Source organism: Leuresthes tenuis, unplaced genomic scaffold (genome assembly GCF_036924035.1).
Source record: "Leuresthes tenuis unplaced genomic scaffold, fLeuTen1.0.hap1 SCAF_23, whole genome shotgun sequence".
Taxonomy (NCBI): Eukaryota; Metazoa; Chordata; class Actinopteri; order Atheriniformes; family Atherinopsidae; genus Leuresthes; species Leuresthes tenuis.
The window spans coordinates 10,490,760-10,513,869 of record NW_027325377.1 but is presented as its reverse complement, the minus strand read 5'-3'; the positions used below and the strand labels follow the sequence as shown (position 1 = coordinate 10,513,869).

Sequence of the window (23,110 nt, the reverse complement as noted above, 5' to 3'; positions counted from 1 at the left end):
TTCCACAGGTGTATAAATCCAAGTACCTAGGCATGCAGACTGCTTCTATAAACATTTGTGAAAGAATGGATCGCTCTCAGGAGCTCAGTGAATTCCAGCGTGGTACCATGACAGGATGCCACCTGTGCAACAAGTCCAGTCATGAAATTTCCTCGCTACTAAATATTCCACAGTCAACTGTCAGTTGTATTATAACAAAGTGGAAGCAATTGGGAATAACAGCAACTCAGCCACGAAGTGGTAGGCCACAGAAAATAACAGAGTGGGGTCAGTGGATGCTGAGGTGCATAGTGCACAGAGGTCACCAGAGGGGCTGAATTCTATCCCAGGTGTCATTGGGCAAGAAGCAGGGTACACCCTGGACAGATCAGTCCATCATGGTATGGATGGATGGATGAATGCATAGATGAGGAGAGCCATTTTGAAAAAGAAATTAACTGGAAATGGTGTCAAATGTTGAGCGAGAACATGAAATAATATGGAAGAACAGAGTAAAACGAGGGAATTGAGTCAAATTAAATAAAAGATAAAGTAAGTTGATGGGAAGGATTTCATATTTAGAATAAGCAAAAAAAATCTTAAGTAACAAAAGGAGAAAGAAAACAGAAAATCAATAAGGGAAAGCACAGAGGGTAAAGAAGAACAAGAAAGAGTAAAGAAAAAAGCAGAGTGTGGTTACAATTTCAAAGATGGAAGTAAAATAATCAAAATTATGAAGTAACAGAAAAAAACTGACGGAAAGATTAAAAGACATTAAGAAAACTCAAACTACAAAAGTAAGGACAGTAAGGAATGTAGAATAATTAACCAAGGAGAGATTTTTATAAAAATGAAGAGATTCTAAAAACAAAATAAGTACATAGCACAAGTACATAGTCTGCTTTGAAATCATAGAAATTGTGCTTCAAATGTTACACTTCATTGTTTCGTTCGAAAAATTCATTTTGTCTGCATCCAGTGTACACCAAAAAAAGGAAATATCTAGTTTAAAGACAGACACATGCTGGTTTCCCCTTTCTGTGACATAAATACCACACAATTACATAATTACTATAGCAACCTCCCATCAATACATTGCTCCAGTATTGAAAACTGAAATTTTCTCTGGATAAATAAGACAACCACGTTTGATTGTTGTGGTTTCTGCCATGCATGTGTTTTAATATTATCAGGCTGAACACACTCGCTTCAATGTATGAGATAGATTCTGAAGAGATCGTTGCATGAACACTAGATGCTGACTTTAACGAATACTTATTTTTAAAAAATAAAGATTTTCTTAAAAATGGGTGGGCGGCTGTAGCTCAGGAGGAAGAGCAGTTGCCCACCAATCGGAAGGTCGGTGGTTCAACTCTGGCTTCCCCAGGCTACATGTCGAAGAGTCCTTGGGGAAGACACTGACACAAGACAACCCCACGTTGCCTCCCAGTGTATCACTGGGGTATGAATGTGTATGAATGATTAGAAAAAGCACGTAGTTAAGGATCTTAAGATGTGCTGTATGAATGTGTGTGAGTGGGGTGAATGCAGCATGTAGTGAAGCGCTTTGAGTGGTCAGTTAGACTAGAAAAGCGAGTAAAAGCAACAACAAGTCCATTTACCATAAAACATGCAAGTCAGTAAATCTCTGTAGTTATTCCTCTTCCAAACAATTCAATATATTCATCCATATGTTTTGGTTTTTTTAAAAAAAAAATATATATATTTTAACTTCTCAAAACAAGTAAACGGAGATAAAAACATATGAAGAGGCTTTTCATAACACTAGGCAAAGTCAATGTATCAGTGTATCATGATTTTTCATGATACACTGATACATGATATCAAAACTTTTTTGTTTTGTTTTTAACAAATAATGTAGCGGGTGGTGTATGGACCCAATTGCAGTACAAAGGAGTCAGAAGACAGTGGTAAAAAGTTCAAGGCTTTACTGAAACTCTGGCAGACAGACAAACGGTTTAGAAACCGGCAAACAGGAATCAGGGCAGAAGAGGCAAAGTTCTTGGTCAGGGACAGAAGGCTGGGTCGAATTACCAGGAGGCAGACGAAGCAGGGAATCAGGGACAGGCGAGGTCAGTACCGGTAAAGCTGGCAGGAAAACGCTGGAAAGACTTGCATGGCAAAGAACAATCTGGCAAAGGATAGAGTGTGGAGCTGGTGACTATATGCTGGGCTGAAAACTCGGGAGAACCCGAGAACTCTCCATGCTCAGGTTGTGAGGAAGGCGAGTTCGCCGGTGGGTCCACTGCCTCCTCCTCCGACAGGGAGTCCTCCCACTGGTCCGGGGCAGTGGAAGGGCCAGCAGCAGGCATCCTATGGCGAGGGCCCCTGCAGATGTTGCTGGGGGAGGGCTGGTCCGGATGTTGCTGGTGAAAGACTTGGATGAGACCCCGGACCAAAATGTGTTGAGCAGGAACCCAGGATTTTTCCTCCGGACCGTAGCCCTCCCAGTCGACGAGGTACTGGCAGCCACTTCCACGTCGGCGAGAGCGAATGATGCGGCGCACTTCATATGCGAGTCCCCCTTCAATGAAACGAGGGGGGGTGGGGGTGGAGCAGCAGGCACCAACGGGCTCTCGTTGACCGGCTTGACCTTGGACACATGGAATGTCGGGTGCACCCGCATAGACCGAGGGAGTTTGTGCCGGACTGCCACAGGATTGATGACCCTCTCGATAGTGAAGGGCCCAACAAACTTGGGAGCCAGCTTGTTGGATTCCACACGCAGAGGAAGGTCACGGGTGGAGAGCCAAACCTTCTGGCCCACCTGGTATTGTGGAGTTTGAGAGCGATGACGGTTGGCTGCTGAGGAGTACCGGTCTGCCGCCTTCAGGAGGGAGGCCCTAGCATGGCTCCAGGTCAGACGACAGCGACGGATGAAGGCTTGAACTGAAGGGCAAGAGGCCTCCCCTTCCAGGGCTGGGAAGAGAGGAGGCTGGTAACCGTAGGCATACTGGAAAGGAGACAAACCGGTGGCGGAGCTGGTAAGGGTGTTGTGGGCATATTCCACCCACAACAGATGCTGGGACCAAGAGGATGGGTTCTGTGACACCATACACCGGAGGGCCGTCTCCATTTCTTGGTTCTTCCTCTCAGTCTGGCCATTAGATTGCGGATGGTACCCAGATGACAAACTGGCCGTGGCTCCCAAGAGGCTGCAGAACTCGTGCCAGAACACTGATGAAAACTGGGGCCCTCTGTCCGAGACCACATCAACAGGAATCCCATGAAGGCGGAAGACGTGGTTGAGGAGCAGCTGGGCTGTCTCTTTAGCTGACGGGAGCTTAGGCAAGGACACAAAGTGTGCCATCTTAGAGAAGTGGTCCACAATGGTAAGAATAGCCGTCTTCTTATTCGATGGTGGCAGGCCTGTCACGAAGTCCACTGAAATGTGGGACCAGGGGCGATGTGGCACTGGGAGAGGCTGCAGGAGGCCGGATGGTGCTTGATGCGATGTTTTATTCCGATTGCAGATCTGGCAGGCTTTAACATACTTCCGGGTGTCCTCCTGTAACGTGGCCCACCAGAAACGTTGTAGAAGGACCTCCCGGGTTCTCTGGATCCCAGGATGGCAGGTCAACTTAGAACCATGGGCCCACTGGAGTACATCCGACCTCAGAGCTGCAGGCACGAATAAACATCCAGTAGGGCAGGCACTAGGACCAGGCTGACCCTCTGTGGCAGCTCTTACTTTCTCCTCAATTTCCCAAGTCAGGGATGCCACAACACACGGGGACGGAAGGATGGTGTCAGGAGCACTGGTGCCATCATCCTCCCTCTGGAACTGACGTGACAGAGCGTCAGGTTTGACGTTGCGGGAGCCAGGTCTGTAGGAGAGGGTGAAATTGAACCTAGTGAAGAAGAGGGCCCATCGTGCCTGTCGAGAATTGAGTCTCTTTGTGGTTCGAATGTACTCCAGGTTCTTGTGGTCCGTCCACACCAGGAAGGGCTGCTTGGTTCCCTCCAGCCAGTGCCGCCACTCCTCCAGGGCCAGTTTAACAGCAAGAAGTTCCCGGTTACCAATGTCATAATTTCTCTCGGCTGGGGAAAGACGCCGAGAGAAAAAGGCACATGGGTGGATCTTCTGGTCACTGGCTGCCCGCTGGGACAGCACAGCCCCTACACCCATGTCAGATGCATCCACCTCTGCGATGAACTGCCGTTCGGCATCAGGAACTTGGAGGATGGGTGCAGAACTGAAGCGGTCCCTCAGGGTCTGAAAGGCTGTATCTGCAGAATGGGACCATCGGAAGGAAGTCTTGGAGGATGTCAGGGCTGTGAGAGGGGCAGCGATGGAGCTATAGTTCCGGATGAAGCGCCTGTAAAAATTGGCAAAGCCCAGGAACTGCTGCAGCTTCTTACGGGTTTCAGGGACTGGCCAGCACCTAACTGCGTCCTTTGGCAGGATCCATCTCCAGGTGACCTTGAGTCACAATGTAACCCAGGAATGACACAGTCTGTGAGTGAAACTCACACTTTTCGGCCTTCACGAAAAGGGAGTTCTCCAGCAAGCGTTGGAGGACCGTCTGGACATGGTGGATAGGTTCTTCGCGGGACTTAGAAAAAATGAAGATGTCGTCCAAATAGACGAAAACATATTTGTCGATCATGTCTCTGAGGAGGTCGTTGACCAAGGCCTGGAAAACTGCCGGGGCATTGGTGAGGCCAAATGGCATCACCAAATATTCATAATGTCCGGTGGGCGTGTTAAAAGCAGTCTTCCATTGATCCCCCTCTCGGATGCGGACAAGGTGGTAGGCATTACGGAGGTCGAGCTTGGTGAAGATCATGGCTCCTTGAAGTAACTCAAAGGCTGAGGAGATGAGGGGAAGAGGGTACCGGTTCTTTATAGTGATGTCATTAAGTCCCCTGTAATCAATGCAGGGGCGCAGGGTCTTGTCCTTCTTCTCGCCAAAGAAAAATCCTGCCCCAGCAGGAGACGACGAGGGTCGGATAATACCGGCAGCCAGGGAGTCATTGATGTAAGACTCCATGAACTCCCGTTCAGGACCAGACAGGAAGTACAGACGCCCCTTGGGAGGTGAAGTGCCAGGCATCAGGTCAATGGAACAGTCATAAGGCCGATGAGGGGGCAATGAAGTCGCCTTAGTTTTACTGAACACCTCCCGGAAGTCATGGTACTCGGCAGGAACTCTGGACAAGTCAGGGCAGGAACTGGAGTGCGTTGTCTGCTGGGGTACAGAGGCCTCTTTAAGGCAGACCTGGTGGCAGGAGTTCTTCCAACCGAGGATGCCCCCTGTGGCCCAGTCGATGTGGGGGCTGTGTCGACGTAGCCAAGGGTAGCCTAAGATCAGTGGAATGTTGGAAGATGACAGGAGGTGAAACTGGATGGTCTCATGGTGGTTACCGGAAAGTAGCATGTGGACAGGAGAAGTCTGGTGAGTGACAGTCTCCAGAAGATGGCCATCAAGGGCTTTGGCAGGAATTGGGGTGTCAAGTGGAATCTTCTTAAGTCCGAGTTGTATAGCTAAGCTCTCAGCCATAATGTTGGCATCTGCACCAGAGTCTATAAAAGTGGGCACTGGTGAGCCCTGTCTTTTAACGGGCAGCGGGAGATAAAATGTCCAGCTTGTCCACAGTACATACACAGATTCCCCTTACGGCGGCGCTCTCGCTCTTCGGGTGTAAGCTTGCTGCGGCCCACCTGCATGGGCTCAGACTCTACGCCAATATCCATAGCGGGTAAAGAGGAACCGGAAGCAGATGAGTAACCTGGCCAGCGGGCTGGGTCGAGATGACCAGGAGTGTTCTGTCTCCTCTCACTTCTCCGGGCCTGTATGCGGAGGTCCAGCCGAACAGTAAGTTCAATGAGACTGTCCAGTGTGGAAGGTAGAGGATAGGAAACCAGTTCATCTTTGATGTAGTCTGCCAAACCATGCAGAAAAGCATCGTGCAGAGCCGCAGTGTTCCAGTCGCTTCGACGGGCCCTGGTCCCGAAGTCGATGGAGAAGTCAGCCACTGACTGGTTCCCTTGGCGCAGGGAGAGCAGATCACGGGCGGCATCAGATCCGGAAGTGCCCAACCCGAACACCTTGCGTAGTTCCTCAGAGAAGGCCTGGAATGATGCACAAGCGGAAGTCCGCCTCTCCCACTCTGCTGTTCCCCAGAGGAGGGCTCTGCCGGTCAGGTTGCTAATTACGTATGCCACCCTGGCATCCTCGGTGGCGAACGTGTATGGCTGCAGGCCGAAGAGTAAGGAGCAGGAGGTCAGGAATGAACCGCAGAGTTCAGGGTTTCCATCATATCGCTCAGGGGTTCCCACTCTGGGCTCGGAGATCATTCTGGGCTGTGGCAGAGCTGGAGCAGGAGTCTCCAGTGTGGGGACTGGAACTGCAGGAATGCGAGTGGACATCAGTTGTTGCAACTGGGCAGAGAGGGCTGCAAAGGCATTGGTGTTGGCCTCTGTAGCTCGTCTGGCGTATGCATCAGCCTCCTCCATTCTCTGCTGCTGTTGCATGAGCGCGTGCTCAATCCTCTCAAACCGATCCTGTGGTGAGGTTGGTCCTGCTGGGTCCATGTCTGGCCAGATTGTACTGTAGCGGGTGGTGTATGGACCCAATTGCAGTACAAAGGAGTCAGAAGACAGTGGTAAAAAGTTCAAGGCTTTACTGAAACTCTGGTAGACAGACAAACGGTTTAGAAACCGGCAAACAGGAATCAGGAGAGGAGAGGCAAAGTTCTTGGTCAGGGACAGAAGGCTGGGTCGAATTACCAGGAGGCAGACGAAGCAGGGAATCAGGGACAGGCGAGGTCGGTACCGGTAAAGCTGGCAGGAAAACTCTGGAAAGACTTGCATGGCAAAGAACAATCTGGCAAAGGATAGAGTGTGGAGCTGGTGACTATATGCTGGGCTGATTGCATGTGATGAGAGGCAGCTGTGTGCACAGGTGAGTGGAGTTAACTGATGAGGTGTGTGTGACTGACAGGCTGAGTGGGGCAGAAGCAGGATCAATGGAAAATACTGATGGTTGGATGACTAAACTGTGACAAATAAAATCAAACCCAGTAGAAGTTACATCACTGACATGTTCAACAAATCCAGCAAAGTGAACAATTTTGCCATTTCACAAATTCAGGTTTTAATAAGATTTTTAGAATGTCTACATTGCTAGATTGTGTGTTTTTCATTGTCTAAAAGTCTATCAATTTTAGTGTGGAGTGAATGCAGAGACACATTAAAGAAACATAAATAAATGAAGAACATATTTGAATATAGGGCCATTCATACCTAAACAGTTGTGTCCATCATGTGCCAGCATGAATCCATCGTAGCAGGTACACCTGTAGTTGCCTGGTATGTTGATGCATTCATGGACACAGCCCCCATTGTAGTCATTCTCACATTCATCCATGTCTGAAAGAGAAAGTGGTTTAAGAAACTGAAACTTCAAGTATGTCTGTATATATTTACCAACTTGTTTATTAATTGTTTGTTTCAATGTTTAAATTGTAACTATCATTTGAATTAAATTAAAGACAATGAGAGCATTTAAACAACATTTTTACCCCATTACTTCCCAATTATTTTTCCTTTTGGAGACTGATCAATAAAGCAAGTAGACTTTGGAGTATGTGTCACCAAGGTAACTAAGAGAATTTCCCACCTGAAGTTGATAGATCTGAATAAGAATCAAAACTTTCAAGACTGCAGATATAGTATTGGTCATTTCAAAGAAGTCGGAAATGTGTCAAAGGGCTATGAAAAGATTACAATAAACTTTCACGCTCTCCTACTGAGGCGGACTTAAACAAAAGAAGCTCACTCTTAAACAGAGGCACTATGAAACTTAACATTACCTAAGAACACTCCTTTAACGGAGGTGTGACAAGATCTTCTGAAACTCAAACACAAAAATTACTCCACTAGTGGAGGAAATATAAAACTTTAACAATGAACGAACACAACGCTCCTCTAACGGAGGCGTCTATAAAACAATTAACAAAAACCAAAAGCCACTCCTTAATGGAGGAAACAAGAACAGGCTATGAAAATTACCGTGGATAAACTAGAGCTAAAGAATAAATTACCAAAACAATGATACGCTCTGCACGAGGATCACTACACTGCAGGCTTGATGATTCTATGGATGTGGTTTACTATGGATAAAGACGCTACAGTGAGACAACACATTGGCACAAGACAAGGGAGACGCAGACTATTTGAGCACATGAGGAGCCCAGGGGAACAGGTGGAAACACTTTGGGAATCAGGGAAGACAATCAGACACTTGACACAGGAGGAAGGGCAAGGTACCTGAAACGAGAGGGAAGTTAATATTTCAAAATAAAACAGGAAATGACGAGACAGGACATGAATCAAAACCTAAAGACGTGACAAAATGTAAATAATATGCTGCACGGTATTAGAGGGAATTATTTTAGTAATCCCAAATATGTTACTCCTACAGTATTACAGTGATACTCAGGAAAGCAACAGTTTGCAACAGCAAATGGCAAAACGCATTTACAATTCTATGATTGCAGCCATAATGGAAAAAAAAAATTTGAGATTTTAGACCAACATATGCTGCCTTCAAGCCAACATCTTTTCCAGGTACATCAGTACATTTTGCAAGAAAACACAAAACCTTCTGCTCACATTACAAAGGCATGGCCAAGTAAGAGGAGTGTAATTGTACTGGACTGGCCTGCCTGTATTCCTATTGTGTCCCCAATAGAGAATGTGTGGAGGATTTTGTGACAAATAAAATGCAATACAAGGACCCCATTCTGTTAAACATCTTAAAATGTGTTTACAAGAAATTTGGGACAAAACCTCCCCAAAAATTTGCCCATGTGGTGTTTATTCATGCAGGCAGGTTCAGACAATAATTCTGTTCAAAGAATATGCAACTCGTAGTAGTCTTGAGAGCATCTTTATGCAAAACGTAGAAATAGCGTCTAGGACAGATATATCTACATGGTAAAAAATTATTGTCTATATTTTTTGCCGTAACTGATGAATGGTTTATCCTCCTATCAAACTAGTTTTGACTTCTAACCTTAAGGGAGTGGTATTATATTTTGAAGGCATCCAAAAAGAGACAACATTTTAGTGTAATGTGTTGTGTGTTTACATATAACTGAGGCGTAAAGCAAAATTAAATTTATAATAGGTCTTGGTCATGTTGTAAAAAGATTGTATCTTAGCCCTAATAGTGATCATGTTCTAAACTTAACTAAGTATTGTTGTTTGAATAAACCCAACCAAGAAGTGACAAAAGTGATTTGGTAAAGTGTTGTATTACCAACAAAACAAATGTTGGTTTCGTTCATATGGCACACAGGTCCTCATACCATAAGAGTTGCAGCCTATTCACCTGAGCACTGATAAGGATTCAGACGCCTGTTTATGTCTTTAGGTCAGAGGATGTTGATTTAAAAAAAATATTTTACATTTTTTGATTTATCTAACAGAAGATGTTTGTAATAGCAATTTTTCTATTTTGTCTTACTCTATTTTTGTCACAGTTTATGTTTTTGATAACCATGTTTTCAGGTCATTTGTTATGTTTTCTGTCATGTTCTTAGATTCAGTTCTTGTCATGTTTCTCCCCTGCCATCAGCTTCATTGTCATCATCTGCACTTCATCACTAATCACTCCCTCCACAGCATTTAGTCTCCTGGTTTCCTTTCATTCATTACAGAATCCTCAATAACCCTTCATATCTCGTTCACGAAAGCTAAGTCTGGTTTCCTGCCACGTAGTCTTGTCATTTGTTTATTCATTGTCCTTGATCATAGTATTTATACATAGTCCTGTTTTCATAGCCTTTCTTTGTTTTTTCATAGTTGAAAGTATTTTTGATTATCCGGCTCAACCGCGCTTTACGTTTTTGCCTTGCTCCCTGTTTTGTTGGAATAAACCTTTGAATCTGAAAGAACTGCATCTGACTCCTACCTCCTCACCGTTCCTGACAATTTAAAATTAGCTTTGGTCAAGATAATATTTCTCTGTGATTATATATGGGGTCCTCTTTGCTTAATAGAGCTTTAACCTGAATTTGTGGATGGCATGATGAACTGTGTTCACAGACAATGATTTCTTTGTGTCATGGAGCCCATGCAGCAATTCAATGTAATACAGTCCCGAAGATTATGGACATTCAATAATCTTCGAAAGGTGTTGCTTAAACAAAATCTCTCCAGAATCTCTAAAATCCCTTGATTATTAAATGCTGTGGATGATGAAATAATCAAAGCCTTTGCAATGTTTTGCTGAGGAACAAGATTCTGAAATTACTCCACAATACGTAGACATAGTTTTCTGCTGAATCTCTGCCCTTAACTTCTGAGACTCTTTTTTTCATGGCCAATTACTGACAGTTACCAAATAAACAAATTAATTGTAACATGTTACTTCAGCTGATTGTTTGTAGTGCCACTTTTCCAACATTTTGTTGCACAACTTTGTGAGACATGATGCTGTCGTTAAATTCAAGATAAGCTAATATTTTTCATGAAATAATAAAATGATATATTTGTCTTCTTTGTTCTATTGTGAATGTTGGTTTATAAGAATTGATTGTTTTTTTTACTTACATTTGATGTCCCAATTTAAAAAAAAAAAAGGGATTATATATTGTATCATAATTCTTACCACATACAAGAAACCAAATGAAAAGTGTGCCTGTTTGTCTCCTCCAGCAGTTACAATTTATTTCTAAATATATCTTGCAAAAGAACATTGTACATTATTATAATTTGCAGGAAAATTTGTGACATTGTGTGCAACAACACAGCAATATGACTGAAGTATATCCTCAGGTTGAAGTTTTGGTTATAACATACAAGCAGTAGATACATTATTACTTCCATCTAACACAAACACCAATTGGTCAATTACCGGTACCTTTTTTTTTTTAAAAACTCAGAAATCACAAAAGCCCTCACAAAAAAGTTTCTGTCTGAATTCTCAGAGTTTTTATCCCAGTCAGTGCTGAGTACAGATAAATTCATTGTAGTGGGTGACTTTAATATTTATGTAGATGTTGAATATGACAGTCTAAATGTCACGTTTATTTCTATATTAGACTCTATTGGATTTTCTCAAAGTGTTCACAGACCCACTCACGCTTAATCATATCCTTGACCTTGTGCTAACTTATGGCATTGAAACTAAACAGTTAACAGTATTCCCTCATAACCCTGTCTTATCTGACCATTTTTTGATGACTTTCAAGTTTACATTACTTGACTATATGGCTTCTGAGAAGAAATTTACATATAGAAGGTGTCTATCAGAGAATGCTGTAACCAGATTTAAAGAGTTAATTCCATCATCCTTTTCGGCACTGCCATCTGTAAATATGACAGAGGATAGCTATCTATATTTTAACCCAGTAAAACTTGACTCTCTTGTTCACAGCACTACAATGTCAATGCGTACAACACTGGACATTGTTGTCCCTCTGAAAAGCAAGGTAGTCAGAGGAGGTCTGCTCCTTGGTACCATTCACAGCTGCATGCTTTAAAGCAGATCGCAAGAAAACTGGAGAGACAATGGCATTCCTCTAATTTAGAAGAGTCTCAATTAGTCTGGAAAGATAACTGGCTAAATATAAATAAGGATAAGAAAGCCCTTCGTAAAGCTAGAACTGATTATTATTCATCATTAATTGAAGAGAATAAGAACAATCCCAGGTTTCTTTTCAGCACTGAAGCCAGGCTCACAAAGAATCCGAGCTCTGTTGAGCCTTGTATTCCTTTAACTCTCAGTAGTGATGATTTATTGAGCTTCTTTACCTTTAAAATTGTGTCTTTTACTTTTAAGATTCTTTCTATTATCACTGATATATCATTGAGTACAGCAGCTTGAGAAGTATCTTTAGAACCTGATTTATTTTTTGACGGCTTCTGTCCAGTTGATCTCTCCGGTTGATTCCTCAGACTTTTAAGGTTGCTGTAATTAAACCTTTACTTTAAAAACCTAGTCATACGTGTTAGCTAATTATGAACCTATATCCAATCTCCCTTTTTTGTCTAAAGTTCTTGAAAAAATAGTTGCAGTTTCAACTTTGTGATCATTTACATATAAATAATCTGTTTGAAGAGTTTCAGTCAGGATTCAGAGTACATCATAGCACAGAAACAGCACTGGTGAAAGTTACCAATGATCTCCTCTTAGGTACTGATAGCGGACTTGTGTCTGTGCTTGTCCTGTTGGATGTCCTGTGCTGCATTTGATACTCTAGATGGTATTTCCTTGTCTTTTAGTACTACAGTGAGGAACCTTGGAGTTATTTTTGACCAGAATTTATCATTTGACACACATATAAAACAGGTTTCTAGGACTGCCTTCTTTCACCTTCGTAATATTGCCAAAATCGGGAACATCCTGTCTCAGAGTGATGCAGAAAAACTGCATTTGTTACTTCAAGATTGGACTACTGTAATTCTTTATTATTGGGCTGTCCCAAATATTCTCTGCAAAGGCTCCAGCTCATCCAAAATGCTGCAGCCAGAGTTCTGATAAGAACTAACAGGAGAGATCATACTTCTCTAGTTTTAAGTTCTCTTCACCGGCTTCCTGTTAAATTCAGAATAGAATTTAAAATTCTTCTCACATAAAAAGCTCTTAATGACCAAGTTCCATCATATCTTAAAGAGCTCATTGTTAGATATTTTCCCAACAGAGCACTTCACTCCCATACTGCAAGTTTACTTGTGATTCCCAGAGTTTCTAAAAGTAGAATGGGAGGCAGAGCCTTCAGTTATCAGGCCCCTCTCTTGTGGAACCAGCTGTCAGTATATGTCCGGGAAGCAGACACCCTCTCTAACTTTAAGACTAGGCTTAAAACATTCCTTTTTGATAAAGCTTATAGTTAGGGATGGCTCAGGTAAGCCTGAAACATTCCACAGTCAGGGTGCTATAGGCCTAGCCTGCTGGGGGGCCTCACACCTTTCCTCAATTTGCTCTCTTTATTTCCCCTTTTAATTTCTCAAATGATATTATGTACATTTGGCATTATTGTTGTTAAATAACTTGGGTTTCCCTGTCTCAATGATATCCTTTGAATGGTGTTTGTTGTCCACTCTTTTCTGTCCTCTCAAACCCCAGCTGGTCAAGGCGAGTGACCACTCTGTGTCTGGTTCTGCCAGAGGTTTCTTCCTGTTAAAAGGGAGTCGTTTCTCTCCACAGTTGCCTCATGCATGCTCAGGACGGGATATTGGACCGGGTGGGCGATATGGCAAAAATCATATCACGATTTTTTAAAAATAAAAAATCATGATTTCGATTTTATCACAATCGACTATGACGATTTTATGAAAAACAGACAGGGCTGGGCAGCTCGTACCGCGGGTCAACTACTTGAAGCAGACATTCGAACCCCTCCTTTTCTACCGTCTTGAACATAGCATATCTTTTGCAAGATAAAAGGTAACTGCTTCTGTTACCAATTTCTATCACTTGCTTGACTTGTCATACGGAATGCCTTTGTCAAATGCCTGTGTTAATGTTGTCTGTTTTGGTCTTACGCTAGCTGCTGCCTCCGCCTGCGGTGCTGGTGCCGCCGGACCCCTAGCTCTTTGGCTCTCAGCATACTGTCTGGGTTGCTTCCTTCAAGTGATTGAACACATTCGTGTTGCCACCCGATGTGCGAACCATTTCTGTGCAAACTTTGAAAATTACATTTGCTTGCGCTTGATCAGTTGCGGAAAATCCAAACCAATTCCATATAATGGAGGTGGAATTTTTTTTAGGACCAACTCCTCCGTTTGGCTTTCAGCCATGGCTCTCCATGTGGCTACTGCTACTACACAAGCAAGGAGGCGGGTAAGAAAGCGCGCCACTGCCCGTAATTCGCTGTGATTGGTCGGTCAGGTTGACGACGTAATACGTCTGGTGCGTCGGTGCATCAACATAGAACTGCAATTTATAGAATGTGCCCACGATCTCTGCAGTTTCACAGATCGTTACAGATCGTCCTCACGTTGCAATCGCTCACAATTTAAAATCGTCATATTGCCCACCCCTAGACTAATTTTGAATTTAATGAATTGGATTGGATTTGATTGGATTATGATTACAATGAATTGAACTCCAATTGGCTTGAATTAGACCGTATCATTGAAGTGCCTTGAGATGACATTTGTTGTAATTTGGCGCTATATAAATAAAACTGAATTTAATTTAATTGGTGCTGCTGACATGCTGATGTGTATGGTCAACTAAACTACTTTGTACAGCATACAACTAAAATCAATTGTCTTTCTAGCTGATCTAAATGACTACACTTAAAGATAATGCACTAAAGAGATATCAAATAATGATCTTTTCAACAGGGATAACCACACAGACTATATTTCCCATTGTTCTTAAAAATCCTTTGATCCTTATTCCAGCTATAGGTAAATCCCCAACTCAAAGCGCAAGCACATTTCCATTAAATGTTACGTTTTTTAAAGTTTCTGCTCATCATATGATATCAAAGCAGGATTAAGTGTTGAGATGGTGGTGTTGAGTGAAGGAGAAGTTGGGATAGATTGTCCCAAGTATGAACAGGAATGTGTTAGATAAAAGATATGAGAAGTTGTACAATGAGATGGAAGTTGCTTCAGTGGCCAAGAAATTCAACTTGGCCAAGAAATTTGCAACTTTCTGCAGCTAAGCTCTTGTTGACATCTGACAGTGGTGTCCCAATAATGACTTGTTAATGTATTTTATAATCATACTGTTTATGTTCCTAGTCTCATGAAGTGAATAAGGCACTTTCACTGACAGACTTGTACCCCTCAAGAAAGAAAGAAACCCTAAACAGCACAAGGAGTAATTAAGAGGGATATGACAATTTGCTTTAACTTTTTGCATGTTCTCTGTAGTTTCTGTTGCAAAATCAATTTTTTTTGTTTGGATGATAAATACGGCAACGCTGCTTTTAACCCATTCAGATCTAATGCAGCATATTTTTACTTTCACATTTCAAGCATGATGTAACATGAGCATTGTTGACCTATGAGAAAAAAAGTGATTTCATAGATGTGCACTTACACTGATGTCATCATTCTGTGACTATGTTCGGTAGAGTGAAAAAAATAGTAGGAAGGTGTGTTTCTTCTCTTCTGTGTCCTTTGGCTCAACAACACTGATGGAGCTGTGTGTGTATGTGTGTGTTTTGAGTGTGTGTATGTAGGTGTACTTTTCCCTATGTATATGTGCATATTAATCCAGCTATCCTGCGCTTATGATGACAGTACATGCAAAGTCTCTAGCAAAAGGTGCCAGTGACATGTAATCCAGAAAATTTAATAGCCTTGCAGAAGGAGACGTGAATGAGTTTGTAACAGCAAATAATACTCCATGTTGGCATATTACATTTTCAGACTGAGGGAATAACTGACAAAGCCTTAGAAAATCATGGCTGGGTTGACATATGATTCTTTCTGTTATCTGGATCAATCACTTCTCCCAGAGAAATCAAAGATGATTTTGCTAAACTCCAATAGCCCTGAAGCAGATCCTGACAACACACATTTTGTCTTTACACACACACACTATTTATCAGCACACAAACAAAAAAGTTAAAAGACTCTCTGTCAACATTTGATTAAAAATAGAAATCTTGGAAATGTACCCATAAAACACCATAACAGTTTAGTTTCCTCAGCAAGTAAGCTCTTTGATTTCCCGGCTTGACAATACACTTTACAGTCCTTTCACCTCATCCTTATTCCGGAGTTGGGAACAAGTCGCTGTTTTGCAAGTCACAAGTCTCAAGTCTTTCCAATCAAGTCTTGAGTCAAGTTCCAAATAATGATGTGAGTCCCAAGTCGAGTCCAAATTCAAGATGTGGAAGTCCAGAGTCAGGTACAAGTCCTAACTTGGAATTTTCAAATCCTTATCAAGTTATCTGATCAAATATCTACTTCAAATGCTGAATAATAATAGATAATTTCCAGAAATAATAACTTCTTGCAGCAAGTACAACTGAACTTGATCAAAAAGAAAAAGTGGTGGGGTTGCGTTTAACAACAAATAATAATCCAGGACTACAAAACATTTGGTATATGGATTAAAAGCCTCCATTATTGAACTAGCAAGATAGAAAACGTACTTGTCAATTAAGCTAACGTTAACTACCGACTAATCACTTTTTATGTAGCTTCATATGTCGAACGAAGTTGGACGTTGTTGGCCCCCCGTCCGTTTTTTCGGCCTGCATGTTTTGTATAATGCAGTTCGCTTATGGTTAAACATTGGTAATTTAGATAAGCAAATGAAAACCATAAGTATAATTTTCCCAACTGTGCCCCAGTAATGTCACAATAAATCTTTGTACATCTCCTCTGTGACTTCACTTAATGTTGTGTTGGGTCTGGGAATTCTGGGTAGTTCTGGGTAGAAAAACATACTGGAAATTAATAAAGTTAAATGATTTGAATTTTGAGTTAGCTGATTTGAATGAGATGTTAGAAAGACAAAGCTTTTTGTTTTCTGTGAAATATAGTATTTTCAAGGCAAGAGGCTTAAGTCTAAGTGAAGTCACAAGTGTGTTAAAGTCCGATTCTGTTTCTGTATGTGAGAGTTGTCGGTCCAATAAATGGAAAATTTACATTTCACAAACGCCTCAACGGGACCACTGATAAATGTAGAGTGATCTGCCTTCTTTGTAAGAAAGAGTCTACTTACCACTGAAGCAGCTCAAGTTTAGCCTGCCACATCAACGCAAAGCACCCAGTCGCGAGTGCTGCCACAGCTAACGTTAGCAATTTAGCGAGCTATAGCAAAGCTCTTTGCCAAACCAAACTCGAGGAGAACACCCCTCCTATGAGCAAGTCTGTGACAGACAAGCTGACAAATGTTCTTGCCAAGTGGATAGCGATGAACTGCAGGCCGATAAACATAGTGGAAGACGAGGGGTTAACAGAGGTGTTGCAAACTGCGTCCGATGACCCATCATACAAGCCACCGTGCAGGACTACAGCGATGACCAAAATCAGCAAGATGTAAAACAAACTTGAGGTTTTGGTGGATAATTCGCCCAACTTTGTTGCTATAACCGGAAGGGTGGCAACACCCATTCCGACAGTGGTCAAAATTGGTGTTTTACGTATGCCTCTGTGCGTCTGGCACATGCGTCTTCGGGCTCTCCCATGTTGGTTTGTGGATGAAAGCTATATATTCAGCTCCCCTTACATGTAAAAAAAATCTCTACATGACATTTACTCCCAGGTGTGACCAGTTAGGTCCTTAAGACATCAACAGGCTGTGTAAAGCCTTGTGCAACGGCTGTATGTTTGTGCCAAATGCGCAAAGCCCATCCGCGTTTCCCAACATTGGAGTGAGTACTCATAAATCACGTGAATAATATGAATAAACGTTTTTACTGCATTTTGTTTCCAAACTTTATGGCGTATTTGCGCCGGCATATCATTAGTGAAAAATGTTTTGGGTAAAAAATAGGCTATTAAAAGGAACTGTCTGAAATGTTAAAAAAAAAAAACAACATACTGTCATTCCGACCATAGGAGGAAAAAAGTGTTGGAATGATGGGACGTTTGATTAAGAAAATTAAGTGTTGCCCTTCCAACAATTGGAGGCCCATGTCGGACTGGCAAGATGTCGGAATGTCAGCATGTAACCAACCGGAGATCACTGGACCTCAGCTGGCAACCACAGCTATTTGGGGGTGACCGGACACTTTATTGATGGTGAGTGGAACCTCAACTCGTTTGCGCTGACAGTCATGAAAACAGAAAACAGGCACTTTGCTGATAAATGCGCCGATCAGTTCCTCAATGTGACAAATGACTGGGAAATTGAAAATAAGATATCCACCATTAGTACAGATAGCGCAGCAAACATGTTAGCTGCTATGAGAGCCCTTCCATACGAGCACATCGCCAGCAATGCTCACATTCTCCAGAGGACCATCACAGTCTGCACAGATGATGTCGAGCAACTTATACAAGATGTACCAACCAGGTGGAATTCGACACTCGCCATGGACTCACGCCTCCTATGCCACCGTGAGGCTGTCCAGGCTACGTTGGACCAACAGAACAACCACAGATTGGTCATGCCAACCGAAGCTGAGTGGGTGAAACTCCAGAGGCTGGAGGTCCTGTTTGAACCAAGCAGGTAAGCCCCAATAAACACCTGTCCATTTTAATGAAATAAACTACTGTCACATGTGTAATACAAAAATGAATGATCATTAGGTAGTACTACTAAGGACAATTAAATTGGAAATTAGTTACACTTAAATATCCAATTTTATTTTTCAGGCTTATCCACCTCTGCAGGCATGTGACTGAGCTGCTGGGTGGTGAGGCCAACGTCTCTTGTTCTGTAGTGCTGCCTGTTTTTCGCCACCTGGACCGTGTCATGGACATCACTGATGATGATCCAGCCTACGTGGTGAAGTTCAAGAATGCCTTCCAGAGGGACCTGGCAGCACAGCGAGCTGTTGCCAACGAGACATGGTTCAAGGTGGCCACAGCACTGGATACACGTTTCAAATTAAATGTTTTCCAAGACAAAAGAGGCAAGTAAAGACTAAAAGGATAAGCTATTGAGTCCAATTTTATCAAATCAAACTTTATTTATATAGCACTTTTCACACATAAGAAATGCAAAACAAAGTCATCACTTTGTCAGCACTTTATTTTGTGATGATGAACAATGTTATTTTTGATGTGCTAACAGCACTGTGATTGCTGAGTCTGTTTTATTTTATATTATATATAAGCAGAAGAAAAGCAACAAGTTCAGTGTTCAATACTTGTATTGATCAGAAAAGTGTGCTTACTGTTTATTGACCTGTTAACTTACAGCACTTCATATGGACCTGATGTTTTATTTAATTTATATTTTTTAAATTATTTGGTGATTGAAAAAAGGTCGAAACTAAAGGTTTGCAGGCAGTACTTGGGACTAGTCTCAAATACAGCGGAATGTAAATGGCTAGGACTGCATCTGTTCAAATCTGTTACAAACAATAAATTACTTCATAAAGCCGCTTTTTTTGTTATTTATCAATCTTTTGATCTGCTACAATAATGTAATGAATTTAAATGGAAATACCTCAAGTTTAGGTGAGATTAATTAGATAAATTAATTACATATCATAATTTATTAATCTTTCATTTTTTTAAATCTCTTGACAGCACTAAAAGTCTTTATGTTATAAAATGAATTATTTATACAATTATGACTCGAATCTGACTCGACTCCAAGTCATCCGAGTGTAGTCCACACATGCTATCTGGAATAGCAGCATACAGAGTCAGGTCCAAGTCCTAACTTTGAATCCGGAGTTCATGTATGTTCTGGTCATCACAAATATCAAGATACTTATGTTAGCTTTGTTAATTGTAAGGCTTGCGTGAACCTTCTGCCTTTTGGTTTCTGCTTGGTCCTGTGGGCTTATGTGTAGTTTAAAAAAAGAAAATTGCAGTGCACTTTGCTATCATCTGCTTTGCTATCATCTGACAACCTGTCCAGGGTGTACCCTGCCTCTCGCCCAATGACAGCGGCCCGCAACACTGAGTTAAATTAAGCAGATATAGAAAATATATTGGACGGATTGATGGATGCTTTAGTGGGTATGAACATGGCTTCAGCTCTAAATCACATTAACTGCCACCAAGAGGGCACACAGATCTCTGTATTCCACTATGTTGTGACTCATTGTATTTATTCAAAAACTACGAGGCTGGTTCCAAACCAACATAATTTTTATTATCCTCCAAAACCAACAGCCTAATGACACACAGATACAGATTTAAATTTACCCAGAAAAAAGTGAATATTGGGTTCCTCAAGGGTCACATTGTCAAAGCTACCTGTAACCTTTCAGGGAAAATTCAAGAAATGTTCCTTAAGGTTTTCCTAAAGGTCACATTTTGAAGGATGCCTAACAGTTCAGTGCAAAATGTTAAAATATCTTGGAGATGGAACTCCTGTCTAAAAACAACTGTATCACAATAATGATGAAATAATCTTGCAATTCCTTTGACTTACTGACATTGTAGTTATTGTTATTGTTATTATCATGAAACAATCAAATCCAATATTCACCATAAACCAACTTTATTTCACAAATAGGTGCGTTTTGTAACGCAAGTTCCAATAAAATTGGAAAGATTTGCTAGCTGTTATGTGCACAAGCCACTCATGGCTTTGAACAGTAGCTCCAGTTTGTGGAACTCATAGTTACTCTGTGGAATTAATTAAGTATACTACAAGGTAATTGTTTAAGTTAGAAACTTAAACAATTAATAGTAGTTTTCTTTTGTCTGTATTAAGATCCATTTTAACAAAACATCAACACATTTTCTATACTCGCTTAATCCATTGGTCGGATCACAGGGGGGCTGGAGCCCATCCCAGCTTTCATCAGGCAAAAGGCAGGGTACACCCTAGACAGGCCACCAGTCCATCACAGGGCCACACAACCACACTCACTCCTAAGGACAATTTTAGAGTCACCAGTTAACCTAACATGCATATTTTTGGAAAGTGGGAGGAAGCTGGAATACCTGGAGAGAACCCACACATACATGGCCCCAGCCAGGAGTTGAAACTGGAACTCTCTCAATGTGAGGTGACGGGGCTAACCACCACACCACCGTGCAACCCTTTCACAAAACTTTTTTTATAGAAAATACTGGTTTATGATATTTGCTAATTTTACTATTATCTTTTAGTGTAGGGGATGCTGCCTCTGTAGTTTCACACGTCACCGATGGGCATTGAAGACATATCAGTCCGGGCTTGAGAATCATATGTTAAAATGCCTTTTTTAAAGGTTTTTATTTCATAGTACTTTTTTAAACAGTTGTTAAACAGTTGTTTTTTTAACTTGAAGTTGTTTTTTAACCTTGTGAGTATAAAGAACAATCTTCAATCTGAGTTTTTTCTTGTTGTTAACATTTTGACAAAAGAACTACTTTTTTGAGACCTTTTAAAATTCATTGACAAAAATGAGAGGTTAGCTTATGGGGTCTGTATATTGAATATGGCATTTGCAAAGTTTTCATTGTTCCTGTTGGTCTCCCTAACCCCAGCCTCTGATGTAAGGGATTTTTTTGCAATAGACCAGCAAGAGTTGGTGCAAATGCAGCATCTGTTTTTCTCTGAATTCTTCTTCACAGCACTAGTGGGCAATTTGCTGCTGAAAAATAGTGTGTTGGCGAAGGTAGGAGAGATGAGCTATATTCAATTCTAACATTCATATCTATTGAATCTGACATCTAATTTTCTCTCGTGTTAAAAAAGTTAAAAGTAATGCATAGAGAGAGGGGTATGGTTGAAATTCAGTTGGACAACCTGCTAGTACAGATTGACTCTCTCAGCACACAATTTGTAGAGAAATGCACTGCTACCAGTTCAGTGCCAGGAGCACTGGCACACTGTTTTATTGTAGCATCTTCATCCATCATTAACAAGCACTGCATTCTCCATGTCTCTCGTCTTCAACTTGTTTGGAGTTTCACTCTGGGCAGTTGCATAGCTGTGGAAAATGCAATTAGCTGGTTCCTGCTTGCAGACAACTCTCTATTGGCTTATTAACCCATAACAGATGTTAAAAGGCTGGTACTTTAGGCTGCACAACATCTACACCAGTGTGAAAACTCCACTGTATTAACCATAAAATGCAGTATAAATACAGCACAAAAAAGGCAATTTCACAGAAAATAATGCAAAAAGCTGACACTTGTCTGGCATCACTGTAGAACTTCAGAATGTCAAAAAATCAGGGGAGCTGAATACTGGCTTTAGAATAACGCAGACAAAGATAGAAAGCCCTGTCGACATCAGTAAGGCTGAGGTGGTACAGGTTAAAAGTTTTTTTTTCCAGAAATCACATCTTCCCTGTGGTTAGGAAAGCTCCAAAATTATTGTAGTTCCTAGTAAAACTTTAGAGGGCTGAATTCCAAAGCCAAATACTTGTAAAGTCACAACTGAAAAGCCATTCAGTTTCTTGTAACACAGATTGTTCAATAAGCTCAGAAATTAAGAAAAATGAAAAGCTCAAGTTTCAACTGATCCCATCCATGTTTATGTTTTATAGATAAACAGTGCTTTTGATCATGCTTATACAAATTATTCTGACAATATGGCATGCTATAATAAGAAACTCACATCTTTATAAAAATGTTGGTGCAATATCAGCCCTTGATGTACTTTTCATTCTGGACTATCACTGGATGACTCCATTTTTTTGCTGGCCAATGAAAGCTCTGTGTTGACAAGCCAGACCACTTTTATAAAGCACACAGATGTGCTTGTTGCATATGTTATATGTTGAATAATTTAATAATATGCTTATTGGTCAGTTATTTGAGATTTAAAGACCTGACATTTAATATTGTTATAATTTTGTAGTAGTAATGCCACTGTTTATCTGCCAAAGCATTGAGTTAATCTCTCCTGAACTTTGAAAACACAGCAAAATCTTGTTGATTCCCATGATTCATCTTTTCATGACCCTTTTAATTTTTAACTCTCAGCTTAGTAAGCAAGTGCATAATACTTGAGTATTGACAGATGGTTACAATTTCACTAAATCTCTATAAACAGAGAGACAACTCTGGCACTGTGTTAGCACAAATATACACACACATAAGCACATGTGCAGTAAAGAAGCTTTGAGTGATGCACAGCGTCTCCCACATACTCTTCATTTGACAGCAGTGGGATAAAAGTTCACATTTTTCCATAACAAGCCAGCGGTATCAGTTTGTGGAAAAGTGTACAGAGAGGGCAGAATTCAAAGTCACCAGATCAGATTTCAGCAGCATAAGGACTTGAAGAAACTTATTCATGTGAGAAAATAACTATAGCATGAGGACACAGCACTGATATCTGGAGAATTTATAAGTTAGGAAATAAGAAAATAAGTAACGAAACAACCAAAGTCCTCAGTCATAGTGAAACTCCTCCAACAGAACTACGAAGCAGCCTGGCTCCTGGAAGGACAATGTGGCCTGGGAGTTGCTAATTTGTGGTGAGCATGTGCTGTAGGGAGACATGGATTGTATACTTTGGTTACCAAAGCTCGAATCCTGGCCATTACAAAGTTTGTGAAAAATTCAGTTTTTAACATGGAGCCACATAGACTACATCTTTAAATAAATTTC

General features: G+C 41.4%; 1 protein-coding gene across 3 annotated transcripts in view; it reads right to left on the bottom strand.

Moving 5' to 3' along the window:
- scube1 (signal peptide, CUB domain, EGF-like 1) overlaps window positions 1–23,110 on the bottom strand; it is a 170,209-nt gene that overhangs the window by 128,089 nt on the left and 19,010 nt on the right. For all 3 annotated transcript variants that reach the window (XM_072377527.1, XM_072377528.1, XM_072377529.1), the window contains exon 3: window positions 7,250–7,375. In XM_072377527.1, the coding sequence (XP_072233628.1) occupies window positions 7,250–7,375 (126 nt within the window). The remainder of the gene's footprint in view (window positions 1–7,249; window positions 7,376–23,110) is intronic.